General features: G+C 37.8%; 1 protein-coding gene across 1 annotated transcript in view; it reads right to left on the bottom strand.

Moving 5' to 3' along the window:
• Window positions 1–22,639, bottom strand: part of RIT2 (Ras like without CAAX 2) — a 346,245-nt gene that overhangs the window by 169,651 nt on the left and 153,955 nt on the right. Inside the window, exon 4 of the mRNA XM_046670844.1 lies at window positions 5,951–6,142. Within this exon, the coding sequence (XP_046526800.1) occupies window positions 5,951–6,142 (192 nt within the window). The remainder of the gene's footprint in view (window positions 1–5,950; window positions 6,143–22,639) is intronic.

The raw sequence follows: 22,639 nt of genomic DNA, 5'->3' as shown, positions 1-22,639 counted from the left end.
ACTCAAGACTCTGATTCTTTTGACCATATACCTTGTTACTTTCTGAAATATATTTACAAACTATATTTCTTAACCATGTCTTGAGAAGTCCATCAAGGAAATTCATTGTATTGTGTGTTAATGAAATGATGACCTGAGAAATGTAGCAGAGTTTGTCCCTACATGACGAGTCTCCAGACTTCACTGTAATTTTGTCACCTGTCATCCTGTCAATGTGCTGCATGAGTGTGGAATCCGTGAGTAGTTAGTGCTATTGCTTTCACCCAAGTACCTCCATTCCTCATCCTGATGTCTAAGTCTCCCAATTGGTCTTCCTGCTTCTGTTCTTGCTCCACCCAACAGCTAGCCTGACGATGAAAATGCGTTCATGCCACCACTTTGCTCAAATATTTTAAATAATTTCTCTGCACATGTATGTGTTATGCATATGCATAAATGTATAGATGTGTATACAGTGTTACTCACAGCAGATGACAGATGAGCTAACATCCGTGCCCATTTTCCTCTACTTTATATGTGGGACGCCTACCACAGCATGGTGTGCCAAGAGGTGCCATGTCCACACCCGGGATCCGAACCGGCAAACACCGGACCACCGAGAAGCGGAACATGTGCACTTAACCACTGCGCCACCGGGCTGGCCCCTGTCATGGTCGCTCTTGAACAACCAGATTCTGAAACAGTGTCTGTTACCCCATTGAGTGATTATTAAATATTTGTAAAGAAATTGAATAAAAAAAATGATGGCAGGGAAAAAAATTTATGTAAGAGTCAGAAAACTGAGTTGCGTTAAAATATAGCTCCACAACCTACCAGTGTGGATAAATTACATAAAACTCTGTGGTTTGTTTTGTTTTGTTTTGTTTTCCATCTTAATTGGAGTCAATATGGTCATATTTTTTAATTAAATGAAATAGCATATAAAGAAAATGGTATGGAAAGGATAACCAGGCCTAAATAATTGGCAGTTAAATTTGGGTGTTTATCCCCATAATATTGGGTGAATTACCAAGCTTTTTTTTCCCTTTAAAAAATAAACTCATCCTTAGTAAAAAGTATTTATACGAATTTCCTAACATAGTGATGATGAAAAAAGATTAAAGTATTATTATTTTTCATTTTTTAAATTTGAGTGGTATTTGCAATTAATTACTGCATTACAGCATATCCAATACACTCTGGTATGTATTTATGGTTTGTGTTTGAATAAGTGTGTCTTCAAGGCAAGCCCTGTCTACAAAATTATCCTGAGGATGCTTGATATGTACGTACTAGGCAGGCTGGTCTTCCCAGCTCCCGCAAGCACTCCATTGCTTGTGCACACTCACAGTCCCACAATTCGTCTCCTGTTCTCTGGATTCACTCTTTCTGGTCCTTCCTAAAGGAACTGTTGCTGTTCACTTGGTCCTTACAACCTGGTCAGGATGCTTCTCCTTTAGGCAACTTCCTTCCTCAAATATGCCGCCCACATTGATCTTCCCTGGTTTTTGACAATTAGACTTATGAACAGTGCCATATTTCTCAACATTTAGTTTTGTTTAGTATGGTTTCCTGCCTTTCTGAGGAGACAGGAAAGTTCTTGAGAACAGAGACTGACTTCCTTATTTCTCTACTGTACTCCAAAGCTGCCACCACTCTGTACAGATAAGTAAATGCTTGATATGACTCTAAATAGCTGCTCTATTTCTTAATACAGCAATTCCTGATCGCCACAGCTTTTGTATGCCTCTCTCAATAAAGGAATGAAACTATTTTCATTAGATGTTTCACTGAAAAATAAACAAAGAGTTTTTCACAATCTCAAGTCAGCACTCAAAGAGTTACTCAGGCAGTGGAAAGCTGAGATCCAAGGCTTCAAGCTGAGTATTAAGCTGCAAGTAGACTGGCAGCACTGAGGGGTTTGTCATGGTCTATCTTCAGAATAAAACAGTTTGTGGTCTGCCACTGACATAAAAGTTTTCTAATCTAGTTCCAAAACCCCTGAACTTCTTTCCATTCATAGCACCATTTTTACTTTGCGCAGTTGGTCAGGGTTTTGAAAAACAAAAAATAGGAATTATCCCCATCCACTCCTCAGCATGACAGCAGAGAAATGATTAATAGGGACAAAGACCATGGAAACTCAGGGATCTAATATTGTCCAGGAATTTAAAGAAGGCTTTAGAATAGTCGAGATGGACTCCGGACAAAATTGTTCAGCTGATTAGAAAATAGTGCCTGTCAGTAGTTTTGAACCTTATTTCCTTACTCTTATTTTTCCTCACACTCTTCCCCCAAAATTGTGGCTATTACTGGCTTGTCAAGGGCCTGGACCTTCTCACTCCACAGGCAGGGTTATCATTCTGATCCTTCCTGCTCCAAATTGCCAGTAAAGTGCAATTGCTTATGTTCCATTCTCTGAGGAGCATGTGAAGATCCTGAATCTGATATAAAAACTAATTCATGAAAAATAACAATGGTTTGCAGGCTGCCATAGAACATAGTGAGATTTCAAATCACAACATACTGGGTATTGTCTCTCAGCCCTAACTAGCTGTGTGACCTCAAGCAAGTTATTTAATGTATTAAAGCTTCAACTGACTCGTAGGTAAATAGGTATCATAAAGGAGCTTATTCACCGGCTTGTGATGAGGAATGAATACAATTATGTGTGTTAAGTGCCTGGCACAGAGCCTTGCAACTACTAAATGCATCATCAGCATCATCAGCATCAAAATTAATATTGTTCCCAGGTAAAAAGTAGACTTTAAACAGAGCCCTTAGATATTTTAGCTCAAAGACGCGAATGATGATAAAAATACCAGAGGCTAAAACTCATTGCTTATTTTTCTTGGTGGAATTTGAGACTTGAGATTCACCAAAATGCATTAAGGATGCAGGCACCTATTCCAACAAACAAATATAAGAAACAACTTTTGTCATCAGCATGCTGTCCTTTCAATCTCTTTCAACGTAGACTGAGGAGGAAGAGCTGCCCAGCGAGAATCCTGTTGCTTTGCCTCTCAGCACTGAACAAAAGCACCAGCAAGATTTCTCTCAGGGTCTTTCAGAGTTTACTCTCAGGTGTCAGCATCTTTGTTGTTGTTGTTTTTAATGAAGAAAACCAGAGACTTATACCTTTAAATACTGACGCAATAAAAGGAGTACATGTGATCTGGGTTTTAGTCTTAATTTTGTCACTAATAGCAATAGCTTCTTAAACTCAATTTCTATCAGTATATTCATTTCTCAAATATCCTCATCCATCAAACGCTTGCCATACGACTACACAGGGCAGTTACAGGATTAAAATAAAGTGTGAATTGAAAGCATTTTGAAAGGGAAAAACCACTCTCCAATTATAGGAACAATTATTTCTATTACAAACACCACAGCCAGAAGCCAAATTTGCATATCAACACTTCATTATTGGAGACATTGGTACATGAGCATTTTTAAAAAGATTGTAATTTGAGTTTTCATGGCTTTTGCACTTTCTGTGACTATCTTGTTTACTTGCTTTTATCTAAAAGGAACAGTCTGTCAAATCTGGTAAATTACTCAGTTTAAGGCCTTTTTGAGGAATATTCTTTTCGGTGACATTTGTGATGCTTGGGATTCACATCACTGCTAATTTGCAGTTACCCAGGCTGAGATAGGGGTCATTTTGGACATCCCTTTATGAGATGCTAAGGAACACCTTTGAGCCTAGGAAAGTAGAGGCAGGGCCAGGAGGATGAGGAGAAAGTCAATGCCAGCCAGTGTTGGAATCATGAGAAGCAATCATTCTAGAAAGAATCTGATTAATTTTTGCTTGAAGAAGTTTCCCTAATGTTTTCAAATTCACTGTCATCACTTATAGCTCTCTTGGCTAACAGCCATTTAAAGGTTAGGAATTCTGAGAAGTGCACCAAAGTTGGTCATGTGATCACTGACAGTACACTTGCATCTCAGGGTGCTTCCTCATGCCACTTCCCAGAAGTACCCCCAAAAGTAAAGCATCCCCACTCTTCAGAGGAGTATTGAAGGGCTCACCACTAGACCTATCCCTCTCTTCTTCCTTTCTGTCAAGCATCCGAGAATAGATTCGGATTTAGTTAGTGAGATTAACTTGATTTCCTAACCCATAGTAATGTAACCATATCATACCACACATTGCTTTGGAGAAAGAGAAACAAGAAAGCAAGACAGCAGACCAGGTGCAGAGGAGACAAATATTATAGCTCCTAAAAGAAGTTCACTGCCACTTTAAGAGACTAAGACTGTCAAATAAAATATACCACAAATGTCGCCACAAGATGCATTGCACTAAATCATAGGAACATGTTTCTGTGTTAAGCATAGATTTATAAATATTAGCTTTATATGAGATCTTCTCACTTTAATAAAACTTAAACTGCATTAGATACAAAAACCCCAAATATGTGAAACATTTAAAATAGAAGAAACTATTTTAGTGAAGATTGCTACCTTAGTAAAAGGTTTTATTTTATAGCAGGTTACTTTAAGCAGTCTAAAAATAAATCATTAACTGGAATAACAGACTATTAAAATCCAGTTCAAATTTAAGGTTACTGTAAATAAAGATGAAGCATCTGAAATTATAACTAAGCCACTCGATTTAGAGAATCTGATTTACAAAAATTTGATTTGCATGCAACTTCTCAGTAATACAACGTTATACAAAGTGAGTCATGGCAACGGAATTGTAGGTGATTTTCCTGGTCCGTGAACAAGGTTTTTGTCTTTTAGTTTCTTTAGGAGTACTAAGGATAACTCTTTAGGGATCTCAGAGATGGGGACATCATAGTTTGTCCATCAAGTCCTGGTAGTGTCCGACCAGATGAGAAATTTGGTAATAAATCAGTGTAAACTAGACATAGTTTCTTCCTGACCAATTCTGTTCGTTTGGAGAAATTGTGAGACTGAGGATCATAGTGGTACAGCAAGAGGAGCTTGAAGCAGATTGGTGGTATGTGGGAGACATTTTTTATTCAACCTGAGTAATAGTAGCTTGTTCCAATTCTGGAAGGTAGAAAGGGGCTTGTTTTTATTCTCTATTGCTGCATGAAAAATTACTCCAAAACATGGTGGTTTAAACAATTCTATTTTATTTGCCCATGATTCTGTGGATCAAAAATCCAGAAAAGGCTCAGCTGGGAAATTTCTCTGTTCCACGTAGATTGGCTAGGGTATATAGTGATGCTACAGTCAGATGGTGGCTGGTGCTGGATCATGCAAAATGGGTTTGCCCACATGTGTGGTGCCTTGGCAGGAACAGATGTGAGGCTGGGCATTACTTTATCCTCATGGCTCTCCACACGGTTAACTTGAGTTTCTTTACATGGTGGCTGGGCCATAAGAGTGAGTATGTCAAATGGCAAAGGCAGAACCTCAGGAATTCTTAAGGCTTAACCTTAGAAGTTATACAGCATCACTTCTGCTGTAGCCTACTGCTCAGAAGAAGTCACAGAGCCAGCCCAAATCCAAGGAGATGAGAGAAGCAGACTGCCTCTTGATGGGAGAGTGGTAAGAGCACTGCAAAGTAGCATATGAGATGGCATATAATGTGGTAACTAACACAATCTACCACAGGACCTCAAAGATTTCTTAGAAAAATCATGTATATCCTGGGGCTGGCCCTGTGGCTGAGTGGTTAAGTTCATGCTCTCCGCTACAGGCAGCCCAGTGTTTTGTTGGTTCGATTCCTGGGCGCGGATATGGCACTGCTCATCAAACCACACTGAGGCAGCGTCCCACATGCCACAACTAGAAGGACCCACAACGAAGGATATACAGCTACGTACCAGGGGGCCTTGGGGAGAAAAAGGAAAAAAACAAAATCTTTAAAAAAAAAATCATGTGTATCCTTTCTCATAATGCTCAACACGAACCTTGGAAAGCAGCCATACTTGGTACTATGTATTCTTGGAGGAAAACACAGAAGCTAACAGATAAAACTGGCACTCACCTGACGGAACTGTTCCAGGTCAATTTTGTTTCCCACCAGCACCAGGGGAATTTCATAGGTGTGGCGGACCTGAAAAATGAGCTCTTTAAACTTGGCAGCCTCCTGGAATGATTGGCGGTCAGTGACGGAGTAGCAGATAATGAATCCTTCCCCACCTCGCATATACTGCTCCCTCATGGCTGTGAATTCCGCCTGCAGGAAAAGAGCAAAGTCGTTATATAATTTAAAACCAATGAAGCCAACACAAACATCTATAAAATTAAAGGTCAAACGCAGACAAATTATGAGACTAAGTTGTTTGGGTAGGAATTATCTAAAAGTGTGTTTATGGGCTTTACATATAGAAAAGCAATATTGAGGTCTAAAGGTACCATATGAAATTTGAGTGTTTTCAATTATTCAGAGTGTTGATCTTAAATCATAGGAGATTTGATTTAAGATATCTTGGGGGAGATATGTTAAATAGTAGATTTACTCATGAACTCTTGGGGATTATATATATATATATATTGTACACTTTTAATAGTTTTCTACTGAATGACCTAATATTAGGAAACAAAATATAAAATTTGTATATTGCAAACATCAAGACCTAAAGGAACTAATTTTCTCCTGAAAAATATGAGAACAAACTGGAATTTAACTTTGATTATCCTTGTGAATGGAGGAGGTTATTAGCATAAATAATCTCAGACCCAGTTACATGTTTGAGTATTCTTAGATTTGTCTCACTAAAGGGTATAAACAGAGGGATTTTGATTGCTGAATCATGGGGCCATTTCTACATTCTGTTAACTCCTTCATCCTTTTCTCTCTCTGCAGAGAAAGACAGGGTCACCTTCCACAACATACCAGTGTTCCAACCTTTTTTATGTTGTATTCCGCCTAACTATAATTTCCTGGTAATTGAAAATTCAATGTTTGGTCTGAATTGCAATCTGAAACCTTCCTTTCAGTCTGAAATATCTGTTTTCATTACTTATTTTTCTGGATCTATTGTTCAAATTACAAGGGCTAATGAGATAAGTGTGATAGGAAATATAAAACTTAAACTCTGGCTATGGAACAAGCCATATTAAACAATAAAAGGACAACACAAGAACATATTGTGACTTGGACGATTTGTGAAATAAGTAACCAAATGAAGCAAAATTCACATGAGCTTGAGCTGTGTTTGAAGATTTTCAAAAGATGTGAGTTCTTTACCCAGTAAAGAGTTTACAAATATTACTAAAATGCCCTGCTCAGAGTAACTGTCTAAACAAATGATAATTTGATTAAAGATGACTTTGAAGGATGGGAGCACTTACATAGATCCAGAAAGTCTGGAGAAGTGGGCTTACAAGTCCAGAGAGAGCAATAAAGTTAATAAGGTCCTGAGTTAGTGGGTGAATCTCAAATTACTTTTAGTCAATATGGAATGGATGCAAACAGTATCAGTGGGTTCAACCAATCATTTCAAAGTTGCAAGAACCAGAGCCCAGAGAGGAAAGAAGACTTGTGCAAGAATGGATAGCCAGCTAATGTAGAGTTGGTTTGAATAATTCATATTCTCGATTCTCACTATATCAATGTACTTAGTATTCCATTTTACTTTAATTCAACCCTAAATTTCACCATGTGAGTGAAATGTACCAACATGGGAGAAAAAAAGTCCTGCTAGACCTCAGAGTTTCTTCACCTCCAAAACAAGGTTAGATTATAAAATATCTGAGATTCCTCATTGTTCTGACATTCTCTGCCTTTGAAAACCCTATGCCTTAATCAGAATCCCATAGTTGATATGGATAGCCTAAAGAAGTATGGGCTGAAATTGCTAACTAACGTTTCCCAAACTTATAATTAATTTTTCAAGTAGAAATGATACAATCATCATAGAAATATATATGATCTTCAAGAAAATGGATTTGTTACAATAGTTGCATATGACTGAAACCATAACAAAAATGCCAACCAAAGTGGAGAAGATCGATTTTACAATTTACAGTTCACTCTACTTGCCAATTATTATTTTAAGTATTAAAATTCTTTATTTTTACTTTACTATTTATTGAAAATACATACACATGGCAAAATATTTAAGTGGTACGTTAATATATAAAATTTAGTTTTCTTCCTACCTCAAACTCCCAGTTTTCCTTCCCAAATGCACCACAGTTAATAGTTTCTTTATCCTCGGAGAAATAGTTTATGTATTCACAAGCATAGGCATTCACATTCCACCTTAATGCACCTTTTCAAACTCAAATGGGAAAATAATATATACGATTTTTATTTTTACCCTTAATTAAAATTTAATAGCCCTAATATACCTTGGAGACCATTCCATAGAAGCATACGCAAATGTTGCTTATTTTTTTCCATGGATGTATCATAATTCGTTTTATGCATGTACTATAATTTATTTAACTAGTTGCCTATGAACAGGCGTTTTGATTTCCTCCTTTTATTCCTATTATAAACAATGCTGCAATGTACATTTTTAAACATACATGTTACAACAGAGGGATCTATATACATCTGAGAAGTAGCATTGCTAGATCAAAAGGAACATTCATTTTACTTTGGAGAGTGTCACTCACCATCAAAGACATTGTGCCAGTAACACTGTCTCCAACATTATATAAATGTGCTTGTGTCCCCTCATTCTCGCCAATGCTGCTTATCAAATTTTTCTACCTTTTATACAATTTAGGGTAAAAAATATATTATCTTGTTCCTTTCATCTGCTTTTATTTTTTAGTCATATTGAGCATCTTCTATGTTATTACTCCTTTACAAATTTTCTTCTAGATATGGATTTTATTTTGTTGTAAGAAATGAAGTAGCTTTTGATTTGTGAATGGAGATTTTTAAAAAAAATTTGGACTGAGAAGGTTCTTTCTATGTGAGACATAAAATAAAGCAGTAAATTTGACTACTTTGACAATGCCTACACTGTAGAGAAAAAACTAATAAGTTTGAAAACTTCCAACAATCTATTAGGAAGACAAGCAAAGCATATGAAGGTAAAATTCATGGAGAAAATACATAAATGAGTGAATATCCAATAGTGCTGGTTAACCAGACTCAAATTCACATATATGTCATATTCAAAATAGAGATACCAGGGCTTGCATCTGATCTCAATTGCAATTTCCAGGTATGAGGTTCTAGCATTAGTATTTTAAAGAGCTCCGTGGTTGACTTTTTTTGTACCTCTATGTGGGGGCACATAACTCCGTTTATGTCCGAAAGTCATCTTTACAACCTGAGTACAGAATCTGGGAGTCATAGTACATGACTTCCAGGTCTGTTACTCACTTAGAGCGTGTCTTCTGACAAATCGTCTAACCCCTCAGAGCCTCAATTTCCTTCTTTGTCAAAAAGGGATTAGGACACACTCGTAACCTGATTTACAGGGCTATAGAAAGGATCAAATGTAAGAACAGATGTGAAAACGCTTTGATGAATTTTTAAAATACAGTACAAATTAAGCCTATTATTATCTCTGGTACAAATCCGGCAGAATATAACCTTTCACTGGGAGAACAGGCATGAAATCCTCTTTGAGCTGCATTAAATATAAATGTGGAAGTATTTCTCAAATATGCTTAATCAGAAAATTACTAAGTTTTTTTTTTCAAATAGGAGATTCTTTCCACCAATTAAACAGATATAATTAAGTTATTCCAGTGAGTGGGGAGGCTACTTCCTCTTAGCTGACCTTATCCACAGCAACTCTTCTCACAGCATATATATATATCTCTACATATGTAAGTATGTGTTTTACTTAAAGATGCACTGGAGGCTGGTGGGGCCCATTGAATTGAGCAGAAGCTCTGCAGCTATGTATCGACTTAATGATATATGATACTGAAATCACTTTATAAGGAAAAATGCAATGTTCAACATGTGGCTTCCGTTGTCATTCACCCATGAATTAAAGATCCCTGTGCTTTATGTTCTGTGTATCCTGAATGTTAATTAATATCTTCTTCATTTGCTTCCTGCTATAAATGAAACTCGTTGGTTAATTATTCAGGAACATAACTAGATTCCATTTGCTATCCATAAGTAGCAAAATATCTATGAAACAGACCCACTGTGTAAGGTGCTACAAACATAAGCATTTCTAATATCTTCCAAGCAATTCTGAGTATAACTCTGCAGCTTGATCAGTGCCCTTTGATGTGCTTGTTGTATTAGAATAGTGTGAGAATTCTCTTAATTATGAAATTGAAGAAAGAATTGCTGATTGATTTCATATGCCAGTTTCTCGATCATCAGAGTAATAATTTTGAGTAGGTATTCGAAACAGGGACTGAGCCAGTTCCCCATTTTATTCAACTAGTGGTACTGCATCGTATGAAAGCCTTACGATTTACCAAATGTACTAGCACTACTGTCAGACCAGCCTTCAACTGCCTCCTAGTGCAACACACCCACACCATTGTCTATACTGGTTGCTATACCCACATAACCACATCGCCACACCAAATTTATCCTCCCACTACAAAAAAAGTAAATAAAAAAAATGTCTGGCAGGCAGCTAACACTATACCCTGTGGTGGGATATACAACAAGTAAAAAAAAAGTACGTCCCTGTCCTAGTTGAAGAAACACAACTAGGCCAGGATATAACAAACGGAGAGCAATTAAACTAAGTGCTAAATGATCCATGGGGGTTCACAGATGGGGAAGGGCAGTTTTCAGGAAGAGGGCAAAGAGGGCTTGGCGGAAGAAATGAGGTGTGCTATTTTTTCTTAAATTTATTATTTGTAAAGAGCTCCTCAACTTTCATGCAACCCCACCTCCAAAGATTATGTATTGTCACCCTGAAACAACCTTTAATGATCCAAAGTCAGCATTTGCATGGCAGTTAAACATCTAGGGTCTGTATGCCAGTCAACAGTTCAGTTTTTGGGGGCTGTCAGAGGAGCAACATGGTTGTTGTTGCTGTTGTTTGCACACTTTTTTAAAATAGAAAATAAAAATGGCATGAGAGTGATGACAGTGTAGGTTTCACAAATTTACTGGAATTTATGCAAAGTACAAAGATTGGAATCAGTAGGAGTGGTGTTTCTTCAGGCTCAATCTGATGCCTTAAGCAGGTTAAGAATGTTCAATTGAAATGGAAATGAACAAAGAGCTTCTATAAATGGTAATATGTTATCAAACATTGTGTCTAAAAGACAAAATATAGTTAAGCAATTTATATTATTTTGTAGTTTTCAGAGGACATAGCCATCTCCATGGTTATAAATTTATCTATCATCTTTCAATATTTGACACTCATGTGCTTTCAGGAATGCAGTAAATCATGGAATCCTACCTAACTCATTCATCAAATATTTATTGAGCACTTCCTATGTGACGACACGCATGTAAGTTTTGAGATGGCTTAAAATAATGCACTTAATAAAACAAAATATGCATAAATATGGAAGAAAACAAATAGAAATTAGAACATCAAAACTAAGATAAAGTGAGAACACAGAGTTTGATTTGCAAGTCTGGCTATCAGCTTCTTGGTAAGCAAAGCTACAATGGAAACAAGATCAACTACATCACTCCTGCTGTCAATAATGACATACTTATATGTCAGGTGACATAACAGTCTCCCTAAACACTTAGAGCTGAAAGCAATTTCTCTTATGGGCTTTCAGAAAAGGGCAATGTCCTCAATGTCAACACGACCTGTAGTAGCAGGTTTCCTAAGTCTAATTCTGCGAATGCATTTTTCAATGTAAGTCTCGCTACACATTTCTGTAGATTTACTCAATGATGCTATTGCAAGGCTTAAGTGAGATAACAGAAAAGTTATTTGTAGAAATAAGAGTTTATTAAGACCGAGGAAGATGGTTAAAATCTTTTGATTTTAATGTTTGAAAAACTAGGAAGGCTCTGATTCTGGTGTGGTGTTAAACACTGGGAGATGACCTGGACTCTGGATTTAACGAAGATGACTCCTGTGAAAGCTCCTACATCAATACAACTCAAAATGAAAAACAAACAAACAAAAAACACTAAGGTTGCAATGCAGGACTGACTACATAATCTCTGGGGACCAATGCAAAATGAAAATGTCGAGCCCCTTGTTGAAAAATTAAGAATTTCAAGACAACAACAGGAAAGCATTAAACCAAGTACAGGGCCCTTCTGAGCATGGATCCCTGGGCAATTGTGCAAATCCCAGGCCCATGAAGCCAGCCCATTTGAAATGGTATAAACACAAAGTAGAAGCAAGTAGCATATGTGAGGAGCACTCCAAAGAGAGGTCCCTGGATGGGTCTCCCAGAGGAAGCGGCAGTGACAATTCTGCTCAGAAGCAAAGTCACTATGGAAGCATTCTGACCCCAGTGAGGGACACAAGACTGGACAGTGATGCATGTGCAAGGTGGCATGAAGTATGGGGTTGTGGAGAAAGTGAGAGACACATCGTGGGGTACTGGGACACGTACTTCAGATGGGAAATGTTGTTACAGAAAGAAGCAGGAGTATGGCTCATGTAAGTGGGTGGCATCTATGTTGCTCTTATTGAGTGAAGTCAGGTTATTGAAAGCTCTGACAACCTGATTTTGGATTTGATGTGACAGTAAGGCATGAACTGAAGAGAATATTTTCAGGAGGAAAGTAATATGCAGCCCTAATTCAGTAGAATTGGTCTGGCAACAGTAGAAGTAATGTAGGGAAGAGAGGTTTAAGGAATGGAAAAAAATCTTTCAGGCTTTTGCAGTAATCCTGAAGTGAGTTTCCATGGGGGAAGGAATAGGAAAAATACTTGAATGAGGGGTCACAATACAGAGAGATGGAGAGAGGAGAACTGTTTCTAATGTTTCAAGGAAGAAAGACTTGATGCCCAACAGTTTGGGCTTAAGAGAGAAAGGAAATGGAAAAATGTTATTGATGGTCCAATCAATCATTCTAGGTGATAAGTTGGGCTTTTGCACATGCCCTACCTCTGAGCTCCCACGTTAGATATGAAAAAATAGAAGTATAGAGAAACTAAATGATATGGCCAAAGTCCTAGAGCTACCAATTGGGAAATCAGTGACACATACTACACTGACTTTCGAAGGAAAGGAAGAATTAAATTAAATGTGGCTCCAGTTTTTGTAGCTGTGGAGTCCAGAAAACAGCAGAAGTAACAGAAATAAGTTGATTCAGAAAGTATATAACTTAAGGTCAGTTATGTCTCATACAGATTTGTACTTGTCTAGTTAGAGTCAACACTAGATAACTAAAAGGAACTATCCATAGGTAACTGGAAATATCTTTTACGTGAAAGAATAAATTCTGAATGGGGCAGGGGTGAAAGCCACAATCAGGGGGCAAGTCTTTTGGATTGATTACAGCTACAGGAATTAGGGAATAAAATTAACTAGTCTGAATCAGTTTAGGGAGACAGGGATTATTTTTGCCAATTTTTGTTTTTTAGAATATGGAGCTTTGTCCCGTTAAGAGTATATTTATCAGTTTTAAAGGAGATTTTTATGAAAATAGTGTTTGATAACTATAGTCTAGTTTTATTCCCTCTTGCCAAACACGCTCAATACTTAACTGTTCTCAGATTTTGGCACTTACATCTCTTTCTTTGTATTGTGATTCATGGGCTCTGCTCTCATTCCCATCACTACACTCTAAATTACCTGAGACAAGGACTATTCAGAATTGTACTCTCCAAAGCACTAGGGATGGTGCCTGGATCAGAGCCCAATAGATAATTATATTATCATTTGGTTAATTACTTACTTTAAGCTAAATGTTTTTGAGTAATGTTACCATTCCCTGGATGATATGCACTTTAAAGAGAGTGAGGTTTGGAGGCTAGAGATAAAAGGAAAAGGGAATCAAATCTCTAAATAAATAAAGCTTTTAGTTATTTACTCATTCTCATACAAGTAAGGCCAGGTCTAGTTTAACTTTTATGTAAATGCACATCCTACTGACATCTGCATCAATTAAAAAGCAATTTAATGCTTCTTATTTCATTCTCTACCTTCAATCATTTGTCTTATTCTAACGAGAGAGGAAAAATGAATCTTATTGTCTTTGCATCAGATTTCTTTTCCATAGAAGTCTGCTTGCCTCTCCCTATCTGTTTGACTTGTACTTCCTCAAAGACTTAAAATTTCATGACTGCCTCTGGTGGTACAAATCCACTAAAAGACATTTCTTATTACAGCTGGTTTCCTGTTTATCCTGGAGGTCACTCATAGTGGGAGCTGCTTTACTGCTGAGAAAACCTGCAGGAACACGTCTTGGAAGAAGGCAGCATAACTATATTATGAAAGGATTTCATCACTCCATTTTAGTCATTCCCAATGTGATACTGGAAGGATGATCCCAACAAAAATACAGTGAATGAGAAAATCCACATGGAAAAATTATATTTGACAGTTGATGTAGAGCATATGATAGGATAATACTATAAATAAAGAAAAATGATATACAATATGTATATATGAAATGCTCTAAAAAGGCTATCATACAAAATTCATATTTCTATTGGCTAAATGGAAAAAAGTAAATTACTGTTTGGTTCCACCCCAGGTAAAAACAAAATCATCTTGTTTTGTAATACTTAGAATACTTTGTCTCCAGATAATCCTAAAATTTTAGAGTTGTACTAGTGAGAAGCCAGCACTCCCTCACCACACAGATAAGAAAAGTGGTGCCCAAAGAAGATGTATCTGTCCGTTGTAATATCAGAATTACAAGGACAAAGATTCTTTCCTTGACCAAATTCTACTTAGGCTCTCCTGAAATTCTCAACTAGGTCTCAACTTTTGGACTTTCATGTTTGTCTCTGCATTATCCAATTTTAGCAAGAATCCTGCTAAGTTGGTTTAGCCAGAATCTCCCATCCTTAATATCTAACTGGGTTTATCAACCTCCACCATCCTCCAGGTGATGTCTGACCACTCTGGCCTGCCTTCAGCAAGAATCCTGTTAAGACAGGTTAGCCAGAATCGCCCCTCACTCTTGATGTTTCCTACTAGCAATCTTCCATCCAGCTGTCCTCACCCTGCTCCTGGGCTATAAATTCCCTGTTGCCCATGCTGTATTTGGAACTGAGCCTGGTTCCATACTGTGGTCTCTTTTCCCCTAATGCAATATTCCTGAATTGAATGTGTTTTTAACATTTTAACTAGTGCCCAGCTCTAATTTTCTCTAACAACCAGGTGGATATTACAGGGTTCCTGACCCCCATAAAGTGCTAGTTATACCTCTCTTTCCAGCTTAGTTACAGCCTACCGGGCAGCTGCTTTAACCCCAGGCTCTCTCTTTTCCAATCAATCCATCATTCATTTATTTCTCTGTCTGACTAATCTTCTTTAAGCACTACATTCATTATGCAGCTCTTCTGCCTCCAAAGGTCCAATGGTACCTATTTGCTTTCACATCAAATCCATACCCATCTGCCTGATTTTAAGATCCTATATAATCTAATATCATGCTGCATATCCAGCTTTATCTCCAATTAATCCTGAATAGGCACTCTCTACTCTAATGGGGTCACTTCTCTCAAGCCTTGATCACGTTAGTTGGCTCCTCTCACTCTTGTGCCTTCACATTGTTCCCCACACTTGAACTTTTTCTAGCTAATAGAACATTTAGTGATCATTGGCTACAACCCTTTTACTCTGCAGATGAGAAAAATCAAGGCCCAGAAAAATAGTGATGACATCATTTTCTCATAGCTAATTAAAACATGGCCTGGTCAAAAAACTCAGTCTTCCAATCACTTTGATACTGTGTACGAAGTCACCCTTCTCCTTCAGTGACCTGAGTTGCACACACTCGTCATAGTCAATTACATTCTTTCATTAATCTATGCCTAATAAACCCAGTCCTTATAATTATTCTGTATTGTATATTTTCATCACTTATGAACCTAAAAATTAGCAATTATATCTTTCTCATATAATTATTATTTAAGTGAGTTAGATTTGTGACATCAAGGAGAGTTTAAACATTCTGGGGGTTGACATGAAGGCTTAAAGTGTGTTTAATGTTTATATTGCCCAGATTTGGGACAGGTGAAAAATTTAACTAAATTGCTTCTGTGTGAATGGATAAATGTCATTTCAGATAAGTAAATAGTTGTCCTTGTTCTATGGAGAATGTATGTATTCTAGAGTAGAGATAATAAGCAAGCTTCTAATACTACAAGACTTTGTAAAGACATTTTCCTTGATTACTTTAGCAAAATTTGGAGGAAACAGTTCTGAAAATTCTGCACAAGCAAAATCAGAATTTGTCCTCAAATCAGCCAATATCTCTCTTTTTAAAGTGTCTGCAATTTTGTATAACAATATGTTAAAAAAATTTTTTGAATGCACAAAAATCATTATTTGCCCCAAATCATTTCAACTTCCTACAGTAACCGTGCTCTACCAAATAATTTGGTTACATGGAAGTAATTGTGTTTCATTGCACTCTTATACTCGGTTCCTCACTAACAGACAAAACATGGTAATATTAGTTTCGTAATTTTAGAATCACTTTCATCTATCTATTCAAAATGTGATAACTTAAGAATTAAATATTCAGCTACAATTATTCCAAGAAACAACTTATAGCATAAAGTTAAAGCTGAAAAATATGGCAATAACAGAGAAAGAGAAGATTATGAGTAAAATCGAGTTTGAAAACTATCAAGGTTAGTTACTGTCATATTGTTGTTTGTGAGATGCCTCAAAATAGATTCACTGGGGAAGATAATAGTTCTTGTGAATTGTTAGTAAGTTGCAATAGCCAGTAAAAAAGCATAGATATTAATATATGTGTGTATAACGTATAGACTTTATTATTTTAAAAATTCACTGTAGCACCCAGTACGTATAAAAATTTGAAGCGATCATTTTCTGAAACTGTCTATATTGCAGCAACATATAAAAATTGTAACTGTGCTTTTCAAATGGTAGACAATTCCTTTGTCCTTTCCCCCTCAAAATGCAACTGCAATCCCAGAATTTTTGTAAATATCTATAGTATCAATGGAAAACAAAATGATGGCAATAGTACTTCAAAATTTCTAGAAAATGAAAGGTGAAAACAGAAAAAAGAAAGATTATTAAAAGGTTTCCTAATGAAGACTTAGGAATCTTCAAACACTGAGTCACCAACATATAGAAAAAGTAAGGGTGGGGCAGGGGGCAGTTATCTGAGTAACTAAATAAAGGAATAGCTAGGACAAATGACACCCCTTTCCCCCACCTTAGCAGCTATGGCTTTTTCCCCCTGATCAAAACCCTGCTGATCCTGTTAAGGAAGGCGGAAGATCTAGCTGGGGAACATCCCAGTGTGGAGGCTGGGGCCTTCAGAAAGAAAGCAGAGCAGGTGCTGAGGTGATTCTGAACTGCTTCGCAAGAGAGTAGAGCAGGGCAGAGGTAAATGAATGAAGATCCTGCTGAGATGGTAAATGTACTAATGGAATCCCCTACATCATCCCCGGAGCAAATACCTCCTCCCCTCTTGCCTTTTTTGTGGAAGTCTACCTCCTGTTAGCCTTTCAGATTTCAGCATACACTGACGCCTTGGGGCTGGTAAAGTGTCATGATGCCCTGGACTAATCTATCACAGCGCATAACGGACAGTGTCAGTACAGGTGTCTGTCGCACCCCAGCTGGACTCTAAGATCCATAAGGGAGGGGACTTGTCTAGTGTGTTCATTCTTATATAGCTTTCATACAATAGTGTCTGATATATAATATTAGACATATCATATGTCAATTAACTAATACATGAATGAACTTTTAAAATCACAGTATCAGGTGCATTAGCATTGAACTAGCAAAATTGTCAGGATGCATAAAACTTCCATTTCCCAACCAGCTTTTGTCATAACAAAAGTAGAAGCCAAATTTCCTGTCACATTGGGTAATATTAGAGAAGCTCATTTAAGTATTTGAAACAAAGAAAAGTACAAGAGGGTATTTTTTTTTTTAATTCAGGAAACTCATGAATATGGATCATTCTCAGAAATTTTAGACTAGTGAAGTGAAAAGGAGGAGATATTACAAATTTTTGTAGGAGATATTGCAAATTTTTCTGACCTCCTACTTTTCCTGATCTTCACCACTTTATGATCTCCATATTTCATTAATTACCATACTTAGATCATCAATATAACACTTAATTATATATTTGTATATTACATGTGGTAGTCTTGTCACTCCAAATCTGCATCAAGATCAGAGTACTGGTGATATAATGAAGAAAAGATGACTTGAGAGCCCCATAAACATGACTGAATTTGCTGGGCAAATTTCTTCACTTTGCTAACCATCTATTTCTTCATCTGGAATATGAAAAATCTATGCCTCTTTAATACCACCAATATGAACGTTAAATGATAGGACATGTCATTATATATAAAAATGCCTTATACTCTGTTTGGTTCTAAAATGACTCACCACTGAAAAATACAAGCTATATCCCTCCTATTGTTCTTTTTCCATCCTCATAGAAACCAAAGTAACAAAATTTAATTTTAATGTTTTATTACTAAATAACTTGTTCACCAATTTTATTTGCAAATCCCTGAAAACATGTCTGCTTTGATATACAGTGCCCATGTGGAGAGCACTCTTATAGAGTGATTCTAAAACTATGTCTTATGTACTTGAACCTCAGAGGTATATCAGAGAGGCTGATGAAGGGGATAGTAAGAGCTTGACTCTCCTGGCAATATGGTGGCCAGTAGTCTGGCCAGCATGGATTCAGATAAGTAGGAGAGGAAAAAAAGATAAGTAGGAGATGTGCTCTGGAGAACATCAAATACATCTGCAAGGCTGATTTAGTTATCAACTAACCACAAAGCTTCCTGCTCTACATATTTTAGGGTTGCATCCAATTTTCTCAGATCTAGACTGAATAGAAAAGAGAGCAAACAAGACATGAATGGAATATTTCAGGAAGTTATACAAATTTGCAAACAGATAAAAATGCATTGGGGAAAAATAAAAGCTAACCCAATCTTATCAGAGAACCCAGGAAATAGTAATTGTGACTATTTAGGGAGGTAATAGGATAAATAAAACCCTTCAGGAGGCAAGGAATTGGCCATGTTGTTATTTGATAGGCAAATGTAAGGTGCGGTCAATGCCAAGAGTTCTCTGCCTCTGACAGAGGACTCCAATGGTTGTAGAAGACTGTCCTGTGTTAACAAAACCCAGCATGAGGTGCAGAGTAGATAAATAGAATGACGTTCAAATACAGGTCTCTAAGGTATTCCAGGAGTTCAGTATTTAACGCAAAGGTAATATGATTGATGTGAGAGAAAAAGGAAAAAAAAGCAACTGTGCTCCACCTGACACAATAGATGTTTGAAATTCTATATTTGAAAGTTATACATGATAAAGGAGATAATGTGATGAGTATGATTAAGGGGACAAAATAATGGGAGGAGGATAACGAGAGAAAATAAAAACAAAGGAATCAAGCAACACAGGCAGAGAATATGATGATATAAGTGCTAGTCCCAGAGATATTTGCAATGAAACTTAATAAGCAAGAACTCTTGTTTTTCATGAGATTTCTGTCTTAGGTGGGGAACAGCAACATGACAGTATAAAATGTCTCCCTTAGTTTTCAAGATTCGGTAGGGAGTATAACACTTGGCTGGGACTTCCAAAGTTTGCAAGTCCTTTCCTCCTCTCTCCTACAAATACTGTCCTTCAAAGCTGCTGAAGGAAGATTTAACCAGATAACCAAGTTTCCACTTGATTTTGATGGAGTTGATGTCAAGATGGCAGTATAAGAAGACTCTGAACTTACCTCCTCCCATGAACACAACCAATTTACAACTACTCCTGGAACAGTTACCCCTGAGAGTGAACTGAAAAGTGGATAAAAAGAACTCCCACAACAAGGGACAGTTCTGATTGAGGTGGAAGAGCAAGAAATTCCTTCCTTGAGAGAAAAAAAAAAAAGCCACCTTCACAAGCCACAGCACTTCATCGCCAGCCAGGAGCAATCCTAAGGCAGGCACCTTTCCCTGGAGGATTGGGTGATGTGAGTGGGAAAGGATTACCACTATAAGCGTCTTTTGGACTCAGCACAACTGAGACAAGCATCATATCTAGCTTTGCCAACTACTAACAACAACAGGGAATACCCCCAGAAAAGCTATCAGACATGAGGTGAAAAAAGCCAGCTCTTAAACAGCCCACACACAAATTCATCCATTTAGAAAGCAACCTAAAATCACCAGGAAGAAAGGTGCACTGTCCTTTGGTGAAAAGACACTCAGCTGATAGGCTCTGGGTGCATCTTGGTGAGAGGTGAGACCTCTCCAGGAACTCCACAGTAACTGAGATAATGATGGCAACCATCACTGTGACCTAGTACAGGCATGCTGACACAGATGCTGGCAGATGCCATTGGAGTTCCTCCCCTGGCCTGTTAGCCCAGGGTGTGCCCCACCCTCTAGAGTATTGATTTAATCCAGCTCAGCCAGGGCAGGCAGCCTGCCCTAGGGACTGGCTCTACCCAACAGCAAGTCCTTTGGCAACATGTGGGCTTTCATAGGCAGGGTGCCTGGATCCTCTGCTGCCAGGCAAGTGGGTCCACCTTTCAGGGGCAGGGCATACGTGAGGAGCAGGTGGAGTGTGTGGGGTGTTGGCGGAGTGTGTGGGACTTCTGCAGTGGAGTGACTGGGTACACTTTAGAGGTCAGGGAGCATGTATGGGGAAGGACTTTGTTGACAGTGTATGAACATGTCGGCCATGGGGCCTGTCAGCTGCAGAAGGCATGTGATTCTCAAACAGCAACATAAGGGATCAGCCCCACTTTCCAAAGCCTAAAACAATTGGGTGCTCCTGTGCCTGGGGCAAGCTCCACTCAGCTGCAATCCTGAGCGAGCTGACAAGAGCCTTGCAGGCTGCAGCCCTACAGCAACTGTAAGCCCCTGAGTCTAGCAACCAGCCATGCTCGGGGCCTACTCATTTGACAGAAAAACTACAACAGGAATGTGCTATTAGACCTTGATGCCAACTGTGCTGGGGCTCCCCATGCCTGATAAAGTGACTGAAGGGTCCACAGCAGCCATACCAACCTGAGCATTACAACCAGCTGGCTAGGGGGACAGCCTAGCCTTCCTGGGAACCTGCAGCAAGAGCAACCCTGCCACAACAGAAGGACACACATAGCCTACACAGGGGACACCCCTGGAACATTTGGAACTGGTGACAAGAGGGAAGCATACTGCTGGACCTCATAAGGCACCTCTTACATAAGGCCACTTCTCCAAGATCAGAAGACATAGCTGACCTACCTAATATACAGATATAAGCACAGAGAATGAGGCAAAATGAGGAGGCAAAAGAATAGGTTCCAAGTAAGGGAACAGGATAAAACTCCAGAAAAAGAGTTAAATGAAACAGAACTAAACAATCTACCTGACAAAGAGTTCAAACAAAAAGTCATAAGGATGTTCACTGATCTTAGGAGAAGAACAGATGAACTCAGAACTTCAACAAAGAATTAGAAAATATAAAAAAGAAGCAATCAGAAATAAAGAATACAATACTGGAAATGAAAAATTCACTAGAGGGACTCAATAGCAGAGTAGATGATACAGAAGAATGCATCAGCAAGTGGGACAAAAGACTAGAGGAAATCACCCAAGCTGAACAGATAAAAGAAAAAAGAATTAGAAAAAGGGATGAATTTGCTTCCACAAACAGCAAACTGTCTACTCCAGTGTTAGAATTTAGCATTATTAACTGAAGAATGGTCCAAATACAGAAAATATTCTATTTATTTTTAGGCAACAACAAAAATCAACAGAGATATTAACCTACTCTGATAGAAGATTATCAGTATCACACAGGGTAGATTACTTCTGATTTGCTTGGAAGAGATTAGGTAACAAAATTCACTTAGAAATTTTGTAATAGAGTCATTCATGCCATAAGAAAGCAGATGATTTGGAAGTATGAAAACAAGCAGAATTACAACTAGCAATAGGATGGAGAGGCGGGCATTGAGCACGGGGATCTGGAGTAGACTGGCCTGGGTTTGAATTCTGACTGCCACCTTGGAGCTCCACGGTTTTTCATCTATGCAATGGTCTTAATAAGAGTACCTACTTCATAACGTAGTGTTGAGGACCAAGTGAATTAATACAACTAAGTTCAGTGAAGATTTCATTTTTTAACCACTTCTAAGAGTTTTGACACAGTAAGAGCCAATACACTTCAGCTATTATAAATATTGCTTGTCCTGCTAGGTCTGTTTCTTCTGGTTAACCCAAGATAGATCTATCGGCTCTGTTTGTCATAAATGGTCAAGAACGGGATGCAGAATTTGCAATTTGGATTTGTTCTTTTTAATTACCTATTTTAGGCTGACAGAGTTGCAAATGAGTCTAAAGCCATAGATAGTTCTTACAGAAGGAAATTTTACTTATCCTCTGAAATGATTTACTAAGGCTTAATACAGTATTCCTACTAAAATAAAAGACATGTTTTAAATTTAAAAATTGTTTTATTTCATATTGATTTCAAATGTTTGTTCTTTATTTCAAGTAAAAAGGCTTTTATAATTTTTCTTTTTAAATCTACTGCAGTAGCATTAGTATTCATTTCCAAAAACTGAACTGCAATTCTGGTTACAAACACAATTCTCCCTTCATCACTACGCTAGAAGACAATATGACCTCTGGTAGCTCTCGGCACATCATACAATAGAGAAAAC

The sequence above is a fragment of the Equus quagga genome, chromosome 9 (assembly GCF_021613505.1).
Source record: "Equus quagga isolate Etosha38 chromosome 9, UCLA_HA_Equagga_1.0, whole genome shotgun sequence".
Taxonomy (NCBI): Eukaryota; Metazoa; Chordata; class Mammalia; order Perissodactyla; family Equidae; genus Equus; species Equus quagga.
This window is presented reverse-complemented; position numbering and strand designations above follow the sequence as displayed.